We start from the raw sequence: 21,439 nt of genomic DNA on the forward strand, positions 1-21,439 counted from the left end.
CTCTCTCTCTCTCTCTTTTCCTGTCCTCCGAGGTGACTTTCCCCTTGCCCAGGCAGTTCTTCTTTGTTCTTATGTAAGTCTACAGAAGAGAGGACTGAGGACAGAACGAAGGGAGAGAAAGCTAGGCACAGTCGGTGATAAAAAGATGATGACTGGAACAGATGAGATTAAAAAAGATCCATGTGTGAGAGAGAGAATTGTGAGAGAGGACAAATACACGGCAGTATTTTAATGTTGCATACAGTAAGAAAAAATATTTCCCACCCACCTTCTCTCTTTCTCCTTTTCTCTACTTGCTAACGAAGGCTCACAAACAGAAGGCATCCATACTAATCAGCATACTTGAGTTTTCAAAATTAAAAGAGGGAGAGTGTCAGACAGAAACGAGGGAGATGGGAATATGCTGATTATGCTACTTAATATGTAATATGTAAATTTGATTAAGTACATTAATTTTCCTCACTTAGAAATAAATGAACAATTCCAAATAGGTCATTTGAATGCACCCATAATCATGGCCTCAATTCGATGTTTGTATAGGCATGTTCATGTGCAAATGAGAAAATTTGCTTAATAAAATAAAATAGCTGTGACTATGCTCATTTAGCATACATTAGTGTCAAAAGTATGTATGAGCATTTACCAAACAATGCTATGGTATTTTTGAAGTACCTTGGAATAAAGTGTAGCCTACACTACTATTGGACAGTTTGAGGTCAGTAAATTATTTATTTATTTTTAAACGTGACATTAAAGACTTTTACAAGAAAAAAAAAAGCTATTCTTTTGAAATATCTATTAATCAAAAAATGCTGGAAAAAAAAAACAGGTATCATGGTTTCCAAAAAACATTAAGCAGCACAATGGTTTTCAGCTGTAAAAATAAAAAGACATGTCATTTGAGCAGCAAATCAGCATATTAGAATGATTTCTGAAGGGTCATGTGGCACTGAAGACTGAAATAGTGTCTTTGTCATCACATATTTTAAACTGTAATAATATTTCAGAACATGACTGTTTTTACTGTATTATTGATCAAATAAGTGCAGCCTTGGCTTTCAAAAACTTTTAAAAATCTTACTGACCCCAAACTATTGAATGGTAGTGTGTATACATGTATGAATATGGTTATCATTCAAAACCTCACTGCTCCACAGTACCGTGGTACTATCACAATATTTTTTAAGTAAACCTTACACACTGAAAGTTTTAGATAGCAGCAAATCACACAATATGTCCACTAAATCAATATTATAAAAGCACACATTACAATTTCTTATTTGCGGTGGTAGGGTGATGTGAAATAATTGTAATTCAATTATGGAAAAGTAGAAGCAAGGTGTTATTGACCTGCATTAACCTGTGTGGTCAAAGTTTTTTACATGTCCATTAAGACAGGCATCCACATCTGTGTGCAGGACCCCGTCCCCATTATCGGCCCTCCAATTATTAGGCTCCTGCAAATGTCAGCATGTGTCATCAAACATTAATAAGTGTTAATACGATCAGACTTCACAAGTAAAGTGCAGCTTCTGTCACCAATAATGAGGAATGAACGTCTCCCATTCTCTACACACATATTGGCCGAACCGCAACCAAGTCTTGAAAGATTAATAACATTTAAGGTCTCTGAATCAGGCAGAGAGACTTTGAAAGGCTACCATTTCACTGATTGAACAGGTACTTCATTGAGTATCCCTCAAATGGCATTTGATCTTCTGTGTGAGACTACAAACACTGACAGAGACACAGGAGGTTCTTAATTGTCTGTTTGACTTTTATCAACTGGGATGAAGTCAGTCAACCTTTCTCATCATGGACTAATTGTATATATTAAAGCAGTCTGCACTTCTTAATAAATTCACATAATGAAATGACATTACCATACACCAATTAACTATCAGAGCAAGTGGCTCAGACTGATATTAATCAAGAACAGACATTTTTAATCAGGCTGAATCAAAATATACAGATTAGTTTTTACGTATTCACACTGCCCTAACAAACAGCAACTTCTTTGGGAAAGAGCAGGAAAACCCAGAGTGGAGTCAGAATGGTGTGATTTCAAAACGGTTTGATTTCACTTGCGTTAAAACGATTTTCATTGGCAGAGAAAAAAATAACACAAACCAGCCAAATTTGAAAATATGAAATGCAAGTTATATTAACTTCAGTATATTGTATGTATATTGTATAAATGTAACACATCTGCCATTATAAAAAATAAAATAAAATAAAAAAATAAAATGTGTATACATTAAATTGTATATGTTTTTCTGTCAGAGGTATGAATTTTGACAGCTGAGGTTGGGAACAAACAAAGCAAACAAGCAAAGAGGCTGAATCTTTTTATTACTGTAATTCAGACTTATTGCTCCTCTATTACATAAATTAATACAATAACCATCTCAGTCTGAAATAATATACAGCACTGACAAGATATACATACAGTATATGGGACACAAATAAAATAAATTAATTTCGACTTTGTAAAAGTTGTTTTGTCAGTATTTTTAGAAACGTATCGAACCAGTACGCATGCCCTTGGTAGAGCAGAGTTCAAATTGGCTGCAGTTTCAAACCACAGAAATATTAGTGACTATTTACATCCCTGATCATATACATTAATAAACACAATGATATATATGTTGCCCTCTAGACTATCAGTGAGAAGGACACTGTAAAACATGTGCACATGTATGTGTACTGGTGGATAGACGGTTACTTTTTACACCACACAATGAATGCCAATAAGTTGGTATTAATTTATATGGATCTCATGCAATGCATAACCTGGATTTGGAATTTATTGCACATGGCCTCTGGCAGACTCACACCTGTAGGAACGCTCTCTCAGTCTCGCTCTTTTTCCCTAGCACCATGGGAACATTTGTGCTCTACTGGTTAATTAGACAGTGCCCTGTTGACCTCAGATCAGAGTTCAGTGTGCTTTAGAAACCCTGTGCTGATTAGTTGCCAATGATACAACACACTCGTGGACAATCAACGTCTTTTAGTTTGACTTTATAGAGGTGAGCGAGTCACACATATCATCTAACACATTAATGGTTTCCTGCACACACCTTTTACCTACAGTCATAAATAGGCCCAGACGGAATCTGCTGACTTTTTTTCTTTTTCTTTGACATTTTCTGCACAGATTTGTGGGGGAAATCTGAGGAATAGATTTAACCAGGGCCGTAACCACAAGTCCCCTCAATAATTAGATATGGCCAAATTGTCAACCTCAGTATTTGATATCCTTGATGTTGTTCTGCTGCGCTCCATTACCACTCCTCTGTTTGTTGGTAGGATAACAAAAAGTTAAATTTTTAGACTAGTCTGCCTCAGCGGGCTAACAGCGCTTGTCAATGTTCAAATAATTGACATGGCCAATCAAATCAAAGAAGGCTTTATTGTTCACAGAAGATGAGAGCGAATTACAGCACGATGCTTCCGGTTTAGGAGTGAAAGTGTGTGAAGACATAAGTAGCTAAACAACATATGAACAAGCTAAACAAATAATTTGTTTTAACAGAAATATTAATTTCACTGTTTTGAATTGAACATGTAGGCTATCATTTACCTGATTCATGTCATTCATAACTGAATGTTGACGAGACAAGAAATATTAACGGAGCTGTTTTCAGCATATTAGGCAGACAATTTAGCGTAAAGTGTACTTGTGTGTGTTTGCAACACAATCTCATTCGCAACTATTTTAAAAAGAATTCATAACTATTTGACATTTTGGCTAATTTATATGAATTCATAAATTCCCAACTTTTCTGTCCACACAGACTTGTGTGAAGACAACAGCACATATGCCAAGTGATTTGATATATGCAAGCACTTGAAAAGAATGTCTGTCTGTTGCATGCTCAACTGTACCTCAGTCTTAAGTGTATGTGTGCCTATTTTAGAATAAAAATATTATTTGCAAATAGTTCAAACTGATTACTTTACAATAAATTCTAGTTCTTTCTTTTTCTTTGTTCCCTTACCAAAGAAAAAAAAATAGTTTGGTTCCCTCCTCAATGTTCAAAATACGGTTACGGCCTTGGATTTAAACATGGTTAAATATGTTAAATGGATCTGAAAATATTGATATTACCAGCTGAAAGCATAATTAAATCATCCAAAATATTTAATAAACCAAAACACAAGGGAATGACGGCTGTACACATAGGAATGCACATTCAGATTCCGTGTGAGCCTAGTTATAAGTCACAGACACACAAACACTCACTCTCTAACAGCCTCCGTCAGGCAGCGGTCAGTAGCATCGCTGCAATCTGTCCTGTGCTTGCGGTGGATCCTGGTATCAGTGCGAATACGAGTCTGCGCATTTTGCGACCTCAGCCTGCGCAGACGGGTATGCAGAACTTTGCGCAGTTTTTGCCGCGTGAATGCGTACAGCAGCGGATGTAGCACTACTGTCCAATATGCGAGCACCAGGAAGCAGAGTCTCAGGCGTTCTAGCCAATCAGAGGGCCCAATGGCCAGCATGAGAAGGGGCATGATGGAGAGAGGTGCCCAGCATAGCAGAAATGAGAGGATGATGATGACAGACATGCGAAAGACTCGTCTTTGACGTTCCCGCCTATCACGGTGGCGCCGAACCGCTCGACGCAGAGCCAAAATGGCCGATACTGACGCTCCCACACCCATGCTGGGCGGACCTTGGGCGGGGGCGGGGCTTAGCTGAGTGGTTACCGTGGACACAGTGGGCATGGGGCTCAAAGGCATGGTCACTGATGATGTAGCAGGGGTAGGGATGTGGGGGCTAGTTATGACGGACACAGATGTGGCGGGACTCAAAGGCGTGGTTACCATTGAAACAGTGGGGGTTGGGCTTAAGGGTGAGGTTATCACGGATACAGTAGGGGTGGGGCTAAGTGGTGTGGTGAGTGAGGGGGTGTTCATCTCAGTGTTGATGGTTACGGTTGTAACTGTATCCGAGGCGATAAGTGGCCCGGTAGAAAGCGGCGGTGGGGAGGTGGGTGTGTTTCTCGTCGTGTGATCCGGCGACCTTGTTGACCTTTTACGGCGTAACCAGAGGCGTTGCACAGGCCGCTTGCTGTCTCGATGGGGCCTGGGTGTGCGTCCGATGCGGATGTGCAGTGCCTGAAGAATTCGCGAGTATGTAAACAGCATCACAGCGAGAGAGCACAGGAACACAGGAACCTGTAATAACAGATGAGCCTGTAGAGATCGCCCCCACTCTGAACAAAGCACAGTGCTATTGGAATGCACAAACACCCCCTCTCCTTGCCCTGAAACAAACCCCGCCTCCAAGAATGGTAGGAGGGGCACGGCTAAAGAAACCGCCCATACTCCAACAAGTAAAATGGTCGCCCTTCGAGGTGTCAGCAGACGATTGGCTGGCCGGACGCTGATGTCATAGCGATCTAAGCTGATGAGCAGGAGATTAAGTGCGGTGCCCACGCTGGCGAAACTGGCTGCCGATTCGTGGAGACAGCAGAGAAGGGCGTGGTGAGGAACCGAGGCTCCACCCAGGATGAGGAGCGTGGCAGTGATCGGCAGGCAAAGGAGACAGAGCAGCAGGTCAAGGGTGTGCAGGCTGAGTGTGACGGCATGACTGACGGACTCCAACAGGCTGCAGTGACCACAGTATAACACCAGCACGGTGAGATTGCCACCCACCCCCAGGAGCAGCTCCAGCAGCAGCACAGCACTCACTGTAGCCCGGAAGCCGAGCCACGTCCCCTCCTGCTGCGGAAGTCCGGCCCCCACGCTATCTTCAGCCTGTAAGAGGGACAGACCATGGACCCCAGTGAAGCTGCCATCTGTCTCCATGGACACCATCGCCACGTGCCTTCAGGCATAGTAACGCCAGCCACTCCCACTGGCCATGCTCCACCTACTCAGTTGTTTTCTTGGGGCGTTGATGAATGATTGACAGCTCTATGATGGGAAGACAAAAACAGAATGAAACACGTTCTGTTGTTTAATGAACAGGTCAAAATGTACAGTATTTACTGGAGGTGGGCACACTGAGATCCACTGTGACCCCTTTTCCACTGACCAGTGACCACTGACCACCACTGTGACAGATTTTTCTTATGCATTATGTATATCTTTATTAAAAACATGTATTTTTATAAATAATAATAAATATAAAAGACAACATTTGTTTTTAATTATTTACCTTTAATATCTATCTATCTATCTATCTATCTATCCTGTATATAAAATGTAAAAATAGCATTTAATACATTGTATTTAAAAGCATTTTTTGGGTATTTATCTTTAGAGCTTTATTTTTATTTTGACAAAATAATATTAAAATGTAATATCTATATCTATCTATCTATCCATCTGTGTCTGTCTGTCTATCTACAGGTGCATCTCAATAGATTAGAATGTCATGGAAAAGTTCATTTATTTCAGTAATTCAACTCAAATTGTGAAACTCGTGTATTAAATAAATTCAATGCACACAGACTGAAGTAGTTTAAGTCTTTGGTTCTTTTAATTGTGATGATTTTGGCTCACATTTAACAAAAACCCACCAATTAGAATACTTCATAAGACCAACTATCTATCTATTTATGCATATAATTTTTAAATGTATATATATTAAAAAAATATATATATTATAAAATATATTTGAATATATTTATATATAAATATTTTTTTTTATATATAATAAAAAAAAACATTTACAGATTTGTATTGTTTTATTTAAAATTTATTTTGATAGTTTCAAAGTTGAATATCTGCCAGTTGAATATCTGGATATTAATACTACTAGTGCATCCCTAGTAGTATCATAGTCAGTTACGTCATAGTCACTCATTCAAGTCAGAGCAAATGCAGGCTGGGACTAAGAGAGATTCACAGATGCAACCAACCAAGCACTGGCATCATTTTGGTGGAATAGGGGTATGACTTGTCCTTCTGAATTGTAATAAGGTATTGATCTAGCAAGACAGGACAATAAAGATGAGTATGATGTACACAGGAGCGATTGTGTATGTGTGATTCTACAGTCCTGCACACATCCAAGTTTTTGTCCAACAAGAGAACTACTCCGACAGATGAATTACAGCACACAACGATCACTCACAAAAGACCAAGGACACAAACGATTGCTGAAACCTTGATGAATTTGGCTATGGACATGGTAGTGTATAAGGACTGATTGATCATGTTAAAGAAACGGTTAATGTTCTAATAAACACAAAATCTAAAATACATGCCATCAAACAAGCAGATCTGAAAGTATTGGCTGCGCAATCACAGCAGCCTGTCATTCAAAAAAAAACAAAACAATAAATATATAAATAAATAAATGAGTTCGACTTGAGACTGATCCCATTTCTAGGATGGTTGTTACTATGGCAACTGGTCTACAGTTTAAGGGTGGTCAAAATACAAAATTTGAGACTTTTTTCAGCTGTGGCTGTTCAAGTGGGGCTCAGACTCTGCCTTTTGAGCACATCTGTGATAATGACCGCAGAAAGAAAGTTTTGATGTTTAACACAATGAGACTGCAGAGAGGGGGGAGAGCAATACGGTTGGCATGCCGATGCACCCCATGCCATGCTGGTAATGAAAAGAGGTCACTGCAGTGGAACTTTTGAGTGACGGAGGAAGACATAGATTTAGGGCTCGGATTCTGTAGTACAAATAACTGAAGCTCAACATCTAATGCTCACAGAAGTGAGACTGAGACAAAAATAAGTAAGACTGACTTTTGTCAGATATGGCAGATCACGGCGTTGCAAGTAAAAAACTAAGGAATAGTGAAAGAAAGAGAAAGAGAGAGAATGAGAGATGAGTGGGAGGTGCAGGTGCACACCGTGTTGTGAAATTGCTGGAGGAGTTTGTTTCTACCTCCTACCCTCTATCCATCATTATGCTATGCTTGAGATCCATCCATCTTTCTTTAGACTAACCATGCTGTCTCAGCTCTTTCTGCCATTTATCAGACTCTATTTCATTATTGTTGTTTTCCAAGCCAATTTGGTCTGTCCACGCTGGTTTGTAGCCTGTTAAAGGAATAATTCACCTGAAAATTAAAATTCTTATTATTTACTCAACCTTATGTTGTTCCAAAACAGAATGTTCTGCGGAAGACAAAACATGTTCTTTGTGGAGCTTTCTTTTTTTCCATACATTGACAGATTATAGTGATCCTACATCAAGCTCCAAAAGCAAAAGAATACTATAAAAACATGTGAATCGTTCGCTATATGTTCGCTATATTCCAAGCATTCGGAAGTCATATGATAGCTTTGTATGAATAATTTAAATTTAAACAAAATTAACTTCCCCTCCACTGCAGCTAAGTGTTATTTTAGTACCGAGATACTATTATTATATTTTTAATTAGTTTTTATTTTAGTACTTTCTGTTTTCAAATTCATTTATTCATCAAATGAATCAAGTGTTTTTTTGTGTGTTTTGACATTTTTATTATAGTTTTTTTTTATATGTCTATATAGTTTATTAGTTCGTTTTTATTTCAGTTTTAGTTATTAGTACATCAATTTAAATCAAAGAAATGTTGCTTTGGCTGCTGAATTTGTTACATTTTGAAAGATTTTTTTTAAAGTGACAAATTTTTTTTATGGTTTTAGTTCTAGTTTTGGATAATTAATATCTTGCATGCATATTTAACTCTTTTTCCCTCAATAATTTGCTGGAGTCACGTGTCTGAGCATGTGCATGTGTTCAGTTGTGTTTGAAAGCATCAGTGTGAGAGGATGGTGCCCTCATGCAAATTGAACTGTCATATTAAACAACTCATAAGCCTAAGAGTGCATAGTGACTGACAATAATGGCTATTCAAACTAATGAAAAAAATATGCAATATAGCTATTCAAATGACATCTTCAATTTCATATGGCTGACTGCAGATTACAGGCAACACATGGATTTGCTCGGTAACAAATCGTCCGTAGTGGCGACATACCCCGCATATGACATTGCTGCCAATTCTTTTTTCAGTGTAAGGAATATTAGTAGTCGAGTCCAGATCAAACGACACTGCTGATTGTGTCTTATAATTTCTATTCCCAGGCGCGCGTTGCCAAAATGTACCACTTAAACAGCCAAAAACGAACGAAGAGCGATGGTAAAATGGAACCGAATGACAATTAAGTGAAAAACTCAATAGACTCGTGAGTAGTGTGAAGATGCATCAAGGAGGTTTTTACTCACCTTGTCCCGCGCGCCGGGGATCCCCGCTACATTCCACTGCGGTCAGTGAAGCTCGCGCGCTACTCTCTCTCTCTTACTCTACTAGAGCGCGAGATTCCGTGGGGCTTCAGGACAGTCCACTGTCAGGTACGTGCCGGGAATAAATGTCGCACCTTCAGTGGTGGTAAACGGTGATAGAAATCGCCACTGTGCTTCTGTGAGTACCCATGAGTGCCGTTATCCTGTGTAACAGATGTACTGAACCAGCTCCCTCTGCGCGAGCGCGCATCCACACACACACACACACACATTGGGTGAACTAACCCTTTAAGCAGGCATGAGAGTATAAAACAAAATACCCTAACAGATGGACTGGCTAAAATGCAGTCAATGAATAAATATGAGTAGAAATGAATATGAAAACAGTGTTTGAGTGACAGCCCCGGAGGAGTAGTAATGAGTGTACACTGGCATCTTAACAAGATGGTCCAGAATCATTACTGAATCATCAGAAGTGTGACTAGGATTGATGCACAAACAAACACCCCACCCACCTCCCAAAAAGACATCACAACAGAGTAACACCAAATTTACAGAGAGAGAGAGAGAAGAGAGAATGAAAAGACTATGTAGTTCTGGTCTAAATAAACTACAGGTGGTTACTGACCTTTTTAATAAGGCTCTAGTTGACATAAAAGGCTAGTCAAATGTAGATCTGCACTTGTTAATATTCATTGTTAAAATGAGAGCTCCAAACCATTAAATTCAGACTTGTCCATCACATTTAAATAGACATTTATGTCTTGGTTCATGTTATTTTTTATTACATTTCAATGTAATGTTTTTTAAATTTCAATGTTTATTTCAAGCAAATACGGAACACGTGTAGAAAAAGATCACTTTACAATGTATGAATGCATATTTGGAAAAACTTTTATGTGCTATTAAAACTGTGCAAAGAAAACTGTAAATTGCTCCAACATCACTTAAAATTAACAGGACTGTAAAATCCTTATACTATAATGGAAATAAACACTGAATATAATGAACGGAATACATGAAAACATTAAAATCAGTCAAAAATATAAAAATAGCTTTAAAAATAGCACCATTTGTCCAAGCAAACATGCAGCATCTAATAATACAAGAACATTCATTCTCATTTTTAAGCAGATAAAAATACAGATCTACATTTACAGTACAATTTTGTACAGCACAGACTTATTCTACGAACAAGTCTAAGATGAATTTGTTAAGAATATTACAATGTGTGTTCTACTTTCTGTTTTTAGCACCTGAGAAAATGTCAGTGGGTGTAAATATGCAACATCAAGGAGAAAATATGAAAGATAATATTGTATGCAGTTACTGACTGGACTAAGGTACATGTGTTAAAGCAAGTAATGTGTGTATGTGTGTGTGTATATATATATATATATATATAACAATGTATCCCGGTTGGCAGGAAGATTAACAGATGTTTGGCAGCTCAACAGACACAAAATAAACAAAAAAACCCAGACCTGATCAATATTTAAAATTTGCTTGTCCCGTTGAGGAAAAGGTGTTGACATCAATCTTTACCTTGAACTCTTGTGCATGATGGCAGTGTTAAACACTATGGTTTAGGTTTTTTTCATATTGCAGACGAGTTAGTGATCCTCCATTTACAGTCAACTCTTGTCTTCAAGCTAAAACAAAATTCTGTAACATAGATAGGATTGTGAGAAAAACTCTTACAGATACAGTGCAGAAATCACATCTCTATCCCATGCAATTAATAATTTATTTACATTATCATTATATGCATTATTGCACCATTTGATACCTTCAGCCTTTTGTATTAATCAGTGCGTGTTAATGTACCTTCTTACTCTTGTAGACAGAGTTTCTCACATTCTTTCTTTTGTAAAAAGCGGTTAGCATTTTCTCTACAGCCACTGTAGATAAAAGGTCTACAGACGCCCACTTCAGAGTTAAAGTACCAGCGCAGAGTATAGCGGGAACAATTACCCTCTTCCATGGGCAAGATGCAGGAGTCTAAAAGCACACATTAAAAAAAAGAATTAAATGGTTGAATGGTAAAGGATACACACCAATTCTTATTTTGCTCCACAGAAAACACTACAAAAGTTCTATCCTGAATTAATGCAAATTGAACAATATGGCGAAAGTCATCTCTGAAATGCACAAATGCATATTCAACTTTTAAACTTGTCATTATGGCATCTCTCTAAAGTTCAGAGCACCACGGAGATCTGTAGAAATGTCCAGCTATTTTCTGTGGCAGGACAGCTGCTTGCAATATCATACTAAGAGCTGTCATACAGATGAGTCAGCGGGTTGACAGCATGCAGATGATACACAGAGAAACAACAGGAAGTGAGCACAGCAAAGAACAATAGTTTGCAGCAATTACAGAGTGCAAAATTATGATAATCTATCATCATAGAGTTTTGTTAGGGGTTTGAAGACGGGGACATCAACAAAAGTTTAATACATTCCTACAGACAGCATTTCTAAGCACTTTATTCCCAACAAAGACATGGAAAAGCAGTAAAATGTGGAGAATAAAATATGCACCATCGACACTGTTATTTCCACAGTAATGGTATAGTCAGGCTCCCCAACATACTGCGTAAAGATGACTGAATGGAGCCTTTAATCTCCATAATAAATAAGAAGTGGTGGCTTACCTTTACCTTTCACCTCAAATTTTGTCCTTTCAGCTTTTAATGAATCAAAAGAGACGGTTTGACCTGCCAAAATATCCATATATTATACTATGTCTACGCAGAAAGCTACAGACAAACTTTTTCTACAGGAAAAAAATTGGCATACCCTGGCTTTTATTGACCGTGGTGTCATAGTCAGCAATCTCCACCACTGGAGCATCATCATCATAGGTCTCTATAGAGTAAATGTGCTCGTAGTCTGGATCGTTTGTGTTCATCACAACACGCAGCTTATGACCTGCAAAAAAACGTGCATGGATGCACAAACAAAGAATGTGAAGGCTATTGGAAATCAGTTTAGAATGCTGGGATATCGTAGTTTGAAAGCTATCGGTGTACATGTGCAACTGGATAATGTTAAATACAAGCATGTATTTAACATATCCCACTTATGTTTAAGGCAGAAACATTGTTTCTGTTTAAAGGGGTAGTTTAAAGAGAAAAATTTAAATTCTGTCATCATTTACTCATCCTTGTCTCAAACCTGTATGATTTACTTCCTTCCATAGAACATGATAATGAGATGTTTTGTAAATGTCGACACTGCTTTTTTTAACAACGCAGAGTGACTACCATTGTGAAAAAGTACACTTTAGCATACTTAAAAAAAAGAACAAAAGAGTACTTATTACAGAAATAATATACTTGAAAACAATATGCTTAAGTGTGAATTGAATGCAATGTTCTTTGATACCTAATTGCCTGTGAAAACCATTTAATGTCATTTCTATTCAAACTCTTTTATGTCATGTATTTAAATATATTGGTAATTACACATTTGCAATGATGAAGATGCAATTTAGTACATTTAAAACATTAATGTAATACTGAATAACAAACTACAGTTAAAATTTATATGTGCTTTTGTATGTAAGCCAACACATCAAAAAGTGTAATTCTTTAAAGCACAACAAAAAATATGCTATGAATGCTATATGTATGCTACAAGTGAACATTCAATACAATTAAGCACACTTTTCATTTTCACAAGGGCAAGAGATAGATAGGTTAGTTGCACTTGGCACATGAGTCATATGGGCTTTTGTGGTATGGAAAAAATCAGTGTGAACATTCTTCAAAACATCTTCTTTTGTTTTCCACGTATGAGTAAAAGTATGACAGAATTTTTATGTTTGGGTGAACTGTTTCTTTAAACTAGCCCTTTCAAAAAAAAAAAAAAAATAGAGGACAGAGTGACAAGAGTTTTTAGTTTAGAAGAGAGGAGGATAAACGGAGAATAAAGGATGAGCTGAGGATAGGACTCACCCTCCTCGTCCCCTCGGATTAGTGAGTGCTCTGGGGATGTGGAGGAGCTTCGGTAAGCCTGCACTTGTACAGGTTTCTCAACTTCCTGAACACCTGAGAACATGCCCATAACGAATCACACAAACGTAAGATAGTAAAACCCCTCAGTGAACACACTCACACAAGCATCCATGCGTGTAAAGATGTACCCAAAGTTCATGCACTACATCAACAATTTAGCATGCACAAAACCCAGAAATTCTCACGAACATACTCAAGGTTTATACAGACTGAGATTACACAAGCCTACTGTTAGTGTATTGTGCGCACATGAGTTGCTGATGCAATGATAGGAAAATGTCTACTGGCTATATTGAGGCTATATAAGTCACAACTTACCTCCACAAGCTTAGGGAAAAAGAGAGACAACTGAATTGATACAAGAGAAATTAAAATCAACATCAATCAGCATACTTCTGTAAAATGTATTCCCAAGTGAAAAAAATATATATAAAATGGAAAAAAAAAAAAGTAGGCAGATGTTGATTTCATCCCATATTTCATTTATCGTGACTGTTCCGTATGACATTGAAGCCAGACCATAAATCAAGTTTAAAACAATGCCAAAATAATGGCAATTGGTTAATATTATTTTTCATGCAGTGCAGCTTATAGCTCCAAAAATGAAAGTTGCTGTAGAGGATTTGTTTTGATTTATGGACTTTAAAATGTGAAACAATCATTGATGATGGAAAATTGTTGCAGATGGAGATAAATGACGATTATCCACTCACCACAATGCAGGTTCATCTCACTTCGAACATAAGCCCAAATCTCATCCTCCTTTAAGAGCAAAGAGAGATGCAAGCAGTCTTTGTGTCATTGTTACTTATCTTGAGGATTCAACAAAACTCAAGTAGCAGAATAAAATATGCATGATGACATTACAATAAATCATGAATCATAAACGTCTGTTTGTTCTGACCGTCATGCCTGGTTCTCCTCTGTCTCCTTTAGGTCCATCAGAGCCAATCTCACCCTGATACAAAAATACAAAGGGACACATTTAGTGATGACAGATGTACAGTATGGAGAAAAAATGCAGGGGACAAGTAGTCCCCTGTCTCCTCTTTCTCCTGGGATCCCAGGTATGCCACGTGGGCCAACCATAGCAGGGCCTGAAGGACCTCTTTCTCCCTACAATAAATATACAATATCTCACATATGATGAACTAACCATGGCTTCTTGTGCATATGAATCAGTGTTTCCTGAAATGCTATTCAGGAGCAGCACTGCACTGCTGCTCTAAATCAATACAAAGCATATCACAACAACAACAAAAAAAATAATAAAAATGAAAAAAGAATGAAAAAAATAAATATATAAAATAAATAGAATTGTACTATATGTGATAAGAGAAAGACTGTAATGAATCTGTCAAACTAACTGACAAATCAGTCTGAAAAGAGTAAATGGTCTGAATCATGGACTAAATTGGTACGACAACTCACATCCTCACTGAATCGGCTCTAATTGCTCAATTGTTCGCTGAACCACCGGTTATGACAAAATGAGCCCAGAACGTTACTGTGCTATGTGTATTTTTTTGAAAATGTAAAAAATTCACATTCGTAATGTCAGTGAAAGTTCAGTTACTCACTGGATATCCATATGACAGCATGAATTAAGAGATACAGTTACAGACATATATCCGCATCAAAGTTTTGTTGTTATTTACTGTATTCTAATTTAAAGGCCTATTATAATTTTAAAAAGCATGCTGTGTGGTCCAATGTTGATGACACCCCTCCTGCTGAAAAAAAAAACTAATCTATAGAAACACAGACATGAATAGCAGCTCTAAAATTATGTAAATGTCCCTTTGCACATATACAGTACTGTAAAGTAAGTTTGATACCTTTTGCTCCTGCAGGCCCTCTGGACCTTTACCTCCAGCAGGTCCTTGAGGGCCTGTTAGACCAGGGGGTCCATCTGCTCCTCTTGGACCAGGGGGGCCAGGGATACCAGGTTGGCCCTAAAGAAAGCAGGAGGAAGATGTTTTAAGGTGGAACATTTGATAAGCCACTTCACTGAGATCAGCAGTGTTAGGCTTAAACAGCAGGGGAGCTAAAGAAGTTGGTATACTCACCCGTTCACCTTTCTCTCCTTATGATCCCTTCGGCCCCATAACTCCATCAAAGCCTCTGTCACCCTGGACATCAACCGATGAACGTTACACGATTTGTTCAAATTTTGATTGTACCTTTTCCACTTTATTCTTTGAAATTAGAAGGATTGCACCGTATGTAGTCCTATGTTGCAGTAAAATAGTTCATTTTGTTGTCCGCTGGCTTATTCAGAAGGGATTTTAAAAGAATTGGTATGTTGGTACCAATCAATCTTAAAATAATAATAAAAATAATAATAATAAAATATAGTATTATTAGTACAGATTCAATTCGAGCCAACTGTGACGTAAATGTTGGTATGTACTGACTAAATTCATAGTTTTTTTTACATTGTAATAAAATACAATTGATTACTTGTTTAATAATATACACTACAGTTCAAAGGTTTGGGGTTGGTAAAGATGTTTTGAAAACAAGTCTAATCTGATGAAAATACAGTAAAACTTATAATATTGTGATATACAGTATATTAATGTATTTTATATTGCAATTTATTCCTGTGATGCAAAGCTGAATTTTCAGCAGCCATCACATTCCAGTCTTCAGTGTCACATGATCCTTCAGATATTTCATTTTATTATGCTGACTTAGTGAGTGCTCACGTAACATCAAAAAACAGTTATGCTGCATTTTTGGGAAACCATGATCCACTTTTTTTAGGATTATTTGATAAATAGAAAGTTCCAAACAAGGGCATTTATTTGAAATAAATCTTTTGTAACATTATGAATGTCTTTATTGTCATCATTGCTGAACAGAAGTATTAATTTCTTTAAAAAAAAATCCTAATAACCCAAAATTTTGAACGGTAGTGTACATATTACACATCATAATTACTTGGAAAAACCTGAAACACTTAGGCAACATGTAATTGTTTTAATTATTTCTATTAATATTTAGATTTTTTTGACGTGTTCAACGGCATATGTGTTCCATCAATTATATCAACAATTACTGTACAATTGTGAAATTATGTATCGTGACAACACTATTATTAAATATATTCTCAGACCATTCGCAGACTATATTCTATGTTTCCCATGAAATATGCTCTTACCTTGGCTCCAATGAGTCCCTCCTTCCCTGGACTTCCTGTGGGACCTGGAAACCTGACTTCACCCTGAAATAAAATTTGCCATCAAAGCAAGATAACGACAGGAATCGCATACATGCCTCACACATAAATAAATTAATGTGTACATACCTGCTCTCCTTTCCTCCCTGGCAATCCCGGTCTGCTATTAATCCCAGCATCCCCCTATGAACAGACACAATTCATCACTTCCAGCAAAACATGGTGACACAACAAAAACTTTCCTTGAGCTCTCCTTATTACTCACCTTGTCTCCCTTTGGTCCGCTTGGTCCACATGTTCCCTTGGAGCCTCGTTCTCCCTGCAAGCCATTAAACCTCAGTCAAACTGTCAATCACTCAATGTTACAGGGAGTAATGACACTGGAGAAATTACTATTTAGAAAGAATAAAGCACCATTCATGTGTCAGTCATACACACAACCACACAAACACCCTTCAATTACTGTCTTTCTCATTAGTGACAACAGATAGAGGTCTATCTGGGATGCTGAATCCAGATAAAAGTTCTTATCTGCAATGTGAGTGTGCGTGTCTACGTTGCCGCTGGCTGAAGGGCAGCTAGTACTGTCTGCAGCAGCCCATGTATCCCTGAGAGGAATGATTCATACACAGGAGTCTTTCATGTGCCACACTGCACTCGACAAATCAATTTCTCCACACATGCATGCACGCGCACACACATATTCACACACAAAAACTTTAATACGATGGCTCTGAGGTACATATGCAGATGAATGTCAGACACAATGGCCTGGAATCCAGACTGTGGCGGAATTATAAGCAGTGTGATCATCTGGTCTAAAGGGCTACTCAAGGTTACCGATAAAGCATGCAATAGTCAGCTTGAGTTTTAATCAAAGAGACAACCATTAAAACGCACACACATAAACACACCTTGAGGCCTCGCTGACCTACGGACCCAACCTCTCCCTTCTCTCCTCTCATGCCAGGCAGACCATCTTTACCAGGTGTTCCCTGTAGAGGACAGATTAAAAAAAAAAAGCAGTCATGAGGAAACGGCTGAGTCTGGGGACTATATGTGCTAGTCATGTGCTGATGTTATAGGCATCTGAATAAGAATATGCACTGCTTCTCCTGAGATACCTGGCTGCTCTGCTTATCCCTGCAAATGATAAGCAAATATTTTATCAATATGGCATTCACACACATCTGCAACATATACACATACATATGCAAACATTCCCAAATGTATTCAGGCATATGCGTATGTTTATTCTTGTTCATTTGTGAGGAAAGTGAGTGTATTTTTCACCTTCTGACCACCAGGACCACGGGCTCCCTGGAAGCCAGTGGAACCTCTCTCTCCCGGCTCCCCTCTCAGACCCTGGAAATATGATAGAAAAATCACAAATGAGATGTCTTTTTAAATATCTTTGTCATTTCTCTCAAACAGCAATGAGATTAAAGGGGGAACAAATTGAGTCTCTTGCTTCTCAGTTTATTCCGCTAAGAAGAGACCCCAACATGACTTCTCTAGAGTTTAAGAAGAAATCTCAACAACGTCTGTAATCAAAAGAAAGAGATTTCAATATACTCAAACATTTCACATCAGATTCTTTAAAGACCAAATTTTCTGAGCTAAGCCATCCACATAAATTTTATAGCTCTATGCTCTTATTTTTGTCTATATTTCGTTCACCTGAGGAATTTTAGGAGACATCTTGGACATAAATAAAAAGAAATGGGTTCTGAAAGAGCAACCTTTAAAAGAAATCAAAAGAGAATAACCATTTTATATAGAAATGCACCAGTATTAAAATTGTGGCTAATAGCAATAAGATTATATTTTTATTCATGTTAAGACTGATAACCGATAAATAGTCCATATTAAATTTTATACTATTTTGTCTAAATAAAAAAAAATAAAAAAGCTAAAATAGTTTTAAATGCCACAAGTGATTTAGGCATCACAACATTTTATTGTAGTTGTATATTATTAAAAAATTATAAACAAGAAAAAACATTCTTACCTGTTCTCCTGGTGGTCCTTCCTGTCCCTTTGCACCCTTTTCACCCTGTGCACCTTTAGGTCCTCGCTCCCCCTGAGGAGAGCAGTGATCAATACAATCGATTAGTTTAAATCGACCCAATAGATCTGCCTTTATCCTGTTGCTTACTGACTCGTTAACAATCTATAGATCCTGAGGCAGACACACATGAATACTTTATGACCATTTCACATAGGCACATGTTCTCAATAGATAAGAGACCTTCAGCAACCCAACCTTTATTATTGGCCTTTAATCTTTCATAAAGTGACCCAAAAGCATTAAACACCTGACACAACTTAATCAAAACTATTCGACTCACGGTTTCTCCTTTCACTCCTTTCTCCCCTGGAGGTCCCCCCACCAGCAGAGTATCTCCCTTAAAGACTCAATCAAATACAGCAATATACAATCCATTAAATATGTAGAAATAACAGTGTAATATATTTAATATGCAAAATAAACCTCCTTTTAGTGTGACACAAAACCCTGCTACTTTGCATCATAATCTGTACTGGGGTTTATTTTGCGATAATAAATGATTCTGTACATGATTCTGCTTATTATATGTCTACAAATAAATAAATGCACTTGAAATATTCATTTGCATTTAAATCATTTTATTACTTAAGAAGAATCAAAGTTTATTTGTCAAATTCACCAGCTATCATTGAAAAATATTGGAATGACCAATCAGAATCAAGTATTCCAGGAAGCTGTGTAATAAAGAAAGATGATCAAAGCATATTCAAAAACACAATAAAAAACAAATTACCTTTTCACCTTTGATTCCAGAAGGACCTTGTTCACCCTGTGAAGAATTGGTAGTTTATAAAGTTTAGTTTATAAAACGTGTATGTAAAAGGAATGTATTTTAGCAAAGTAACAGACCAGCCTGAGACAGATTGTAGCAGTTGATGAAAAGTTATACACACCTTATCTCCTCTGTTCCCTTTCAGTCAGTCACGTTCGACGTTACGTCAGTCGTGACTGACGAATTGAGATCTCGCCCGAGAGCCCAATCACCTTCGAGTGTTAACTAAACAAGCCAATGACAGTTGGCGTGCGTGTTTCGCCACGCGCACCCCGCCCCGCAGCGCGTGCAAACGCACATCAGCTTTTCGCTTCGGAGCCAAGCCTTCTACAGGACGAATCTCCGCGAGTGTTTGGAAAACAGCTGGCGTTGGTGTTACGGCATGTCAGCGGGGGTTGCCATCCTCCGTTCCCTCCTTCAGGGAACGAGGGTTACGCAAGTAACCGAGATGTTTCCTTTGCTGCCAGGAGGACCCTATCAGTGGGACAGACAGATGAGTAGAGGAGAAATCTTATTTGCCTGAGCATTTGTATGCATTTGTAGATAGAAGACGTGCAGCACTGCAAGAGGCCTTGGCTCATAATTGTTTTGAAATTGTAGCGAGTGGGAGACAAACACATCATAGCCCAGAATATAAAGTGTGACGAATACAGTGTGTTCATACAGCTACCTCTCTGTCTGCATCAGCCTTTCCACATCTAGACGAGGGCTCAGATCAATGACACCCATCAAGAGAGACTGACTGTTACTGCCTGACTGACATCAATATGTGCAAAAAACAGGATGTGGTGGGGTAAAAAATAATGAGTGAATGCTGAATGTTGTGAACGGAAAGTAGGAGTATATTTACAGTAGGGCCTCTCTCTCCATCTGTTCCAGCCCGACCTTCTTCTCCCTATAAAAATTAGACAGATACACACACTATAACAATCTGCATACAAACAAATGAACAAGAGATGGAGTCATTGTGGACATTACCCTAGGCCCTGGGTCTCCTTGCTCTCCTCTTGAACCTGGCACTCCAACACCAATTTCACCCTGAATGTGGAGGAAAAAATTAGAGAAAAAGTATAATGACTCTGTGTGTCACACAGTTCACTTCATTTTTGTCCAGAACCTTACTGAAGTGGCTCTAACTGCAGAGAGACAAGCTGGTATTAAAGTTTTAGCTTTTTAGACCTGCTTCCTTAATTCCAAAATAAACACAAATAAATTGGTCCTAAAAGTCTAAAACCACTTTTAAAAATGTTTTTATTCTGTATTTTTCTACTTTTAATTACAAATTATATAATCAGTATAACACATTTAAGTAAAAAGGTTAATCAGCATGAATTTCAAAATGTCTTACTATTTCTGTATTTTGCTTTAATGACAATATGCACTTGGGCACAATATGCAGTTGTTTTCCGGTTTAAATGGGGAAAAACAATTTTTTTTCTGATTTTAGAACTATATACAATATGCTGAAACATGACCGAACAGCCCTAAAAATATACAACAAGCCAGGGCTCTACAGTGCGAACATTAGTCACCTTTGCGACTGTAAATGTCTGTGAAAAAAAATTAGACGCACTGGTGCAACTGAGCGGATTGAAGCTCATGAATAAATTAACACTCAGTAGGTGCCAAATGCCAGTAAAAACTGCAAAGACTACGACTGAATTATGTACATTTATAGTCTAACGCGCTGCGTGCTTCAGAGTAAAGCTTAAGGTCTCCGTGGGGTTTTCCACAAAAATTAAAGCTCTATGCTTTAAAGATTGAATGCAAATAAATTAAGACAGCCATAAATATTAGTATTGTAATTGTATTGTTGTAAATTAAACTATTTATTTATTTATTTATTTTTTGCAGCTGTATTTTACATATCTTACAATTGTATTTGGTTTATCAAAAGGTAAACTTCTTTGTCATGACTCACACAATGTTCCTGATTTCTGTCATAAAAGCTCCGTTCTCTCATGCTTACTTGTGCATGACTTCAACTGTTCCTAAATTTTTGACTGTGCTCTTACATTTTTTAAATTAGGAGTGCTCCTAAAAATTGTAAGCCCTGCAAGCAACACATCACTTACCTTATCGCCCTTAAGTCCTGGAAGGCCCGCAGTACCCTAATATGAAGATAAAGACATCAATGAATACCACTGAGGATTATACACACACACACACACACACACACA

The 21,439-nt window shown here is 37.7% G+C and overlaps 2 protein-coding genes and 1 long non-coding RNA gene across 3 annotated transcripts in view; all 3 read right to left on the bottom strand.

Moving 5' to 3' along the window:
* Nucleotides 1-4,031: 4,031 nt before the first annotated feature.
* On the bottom strand, nt 4,032-9,301 carry LOC107667408 (probable G-protein coupled receptor 22). The gene is made up of 2 exons (XM_016459082.1): nt 9,193-9,301; nt 4,032-5,928 (listed from the first exon to the last, which is right to left on the bottom strand). Exon 2 carries the CDS (start codon nt 5,827-5,829, stop codon nt 4,246-4,248), a length of 1,584 nt encoding a protein of 527 aa, XP_016314568.1. The 5' UTR covers nt 5,830-5,928; nt 9,193-9,301; the 3' UTR covers nt 4,032-4,245.
* A 1,059-nt stretch (nt 9,302-10,360) lies between these two features.
* Nucleotides 10,361-17,555, bottom strand: LOC107667409 (collagen alpha-1(XXVIII) chain). Its single transcript, XM_016459083.1, has 14 exons — nt 17,524-17,555; nt 17,331-17,411; nt 16,682-16,735; nt 16,546-16,599; nt 16,399-16,461; nt 15,302-15,364; nt 15,071-15,187; nt 14,137-14,190; nt 13,946-13,994; nt 13,551-13,559; nt 13,173-13,265; nt 12,013-12,144; nt 11,038-11,211; nt 10,361-10,875 (listed from the first exon to the last, which is right to left on the bottom strand). Exons 8-13 carry the CDS (start codon nt 14,140-14,142, stop codon nt 11,042-11,044), a joined length of 459 nt encoding a protein of 152 aa, XP_016314569.1. The 5' UTR covers nt 14,143-14,190; nt 15,071-15,187; nt 15,302-15,364; nt 16,399-16,461; nt 16,546-16,599; nt 16,682-16,735; nt 17,331-17,411; nt 17,524-17,555; the 3' UTR covers nt 10,361-10,875; nt 11,038-11,041.
* A 2,153-nt stretch (nt 17,556-19,708) lies between these two features.
* LOC107667410 (uncharacterized) overlaps nt 19,709-21,439 on the bottom strand; it is a 3,970-nt gene continuing 2,239 nt past the window's right edge. The window contains exons 4-6 of the long non-coding RNA XR_001631785.1: nt 20,238-20,297; nt 20,110-20,154; nt 19,709-19,733 (exon numbers count right to left, since the gene is read on the bottom strand). This is a non-coding gene — a long non-coding RNA (uncharacterized LOC107667410). The remainder of the gene's footprint in view (nt 19,734-20,109; nt 20,155-20,237; nt 20,298-21,439) is intronic.

Source organism: Sinocyclocheilus anshuiensis, unplaced genomic scaffold, assembly GCF_001515605.1.
Source record: "Sinocyclocheilus anshuiensis isolate Anshui unplaced genomic scaffold, SAMN03320099.WGS_v1.1 scaffold964, whole genome shotgun sequence".
NCBI lineage: Eukaryota > Metazoa > Chordata > Actinopteri > Cypriniformes > Cyprinidae > Sinocyclocheilus > Sinocyclocheilus anshuiensis.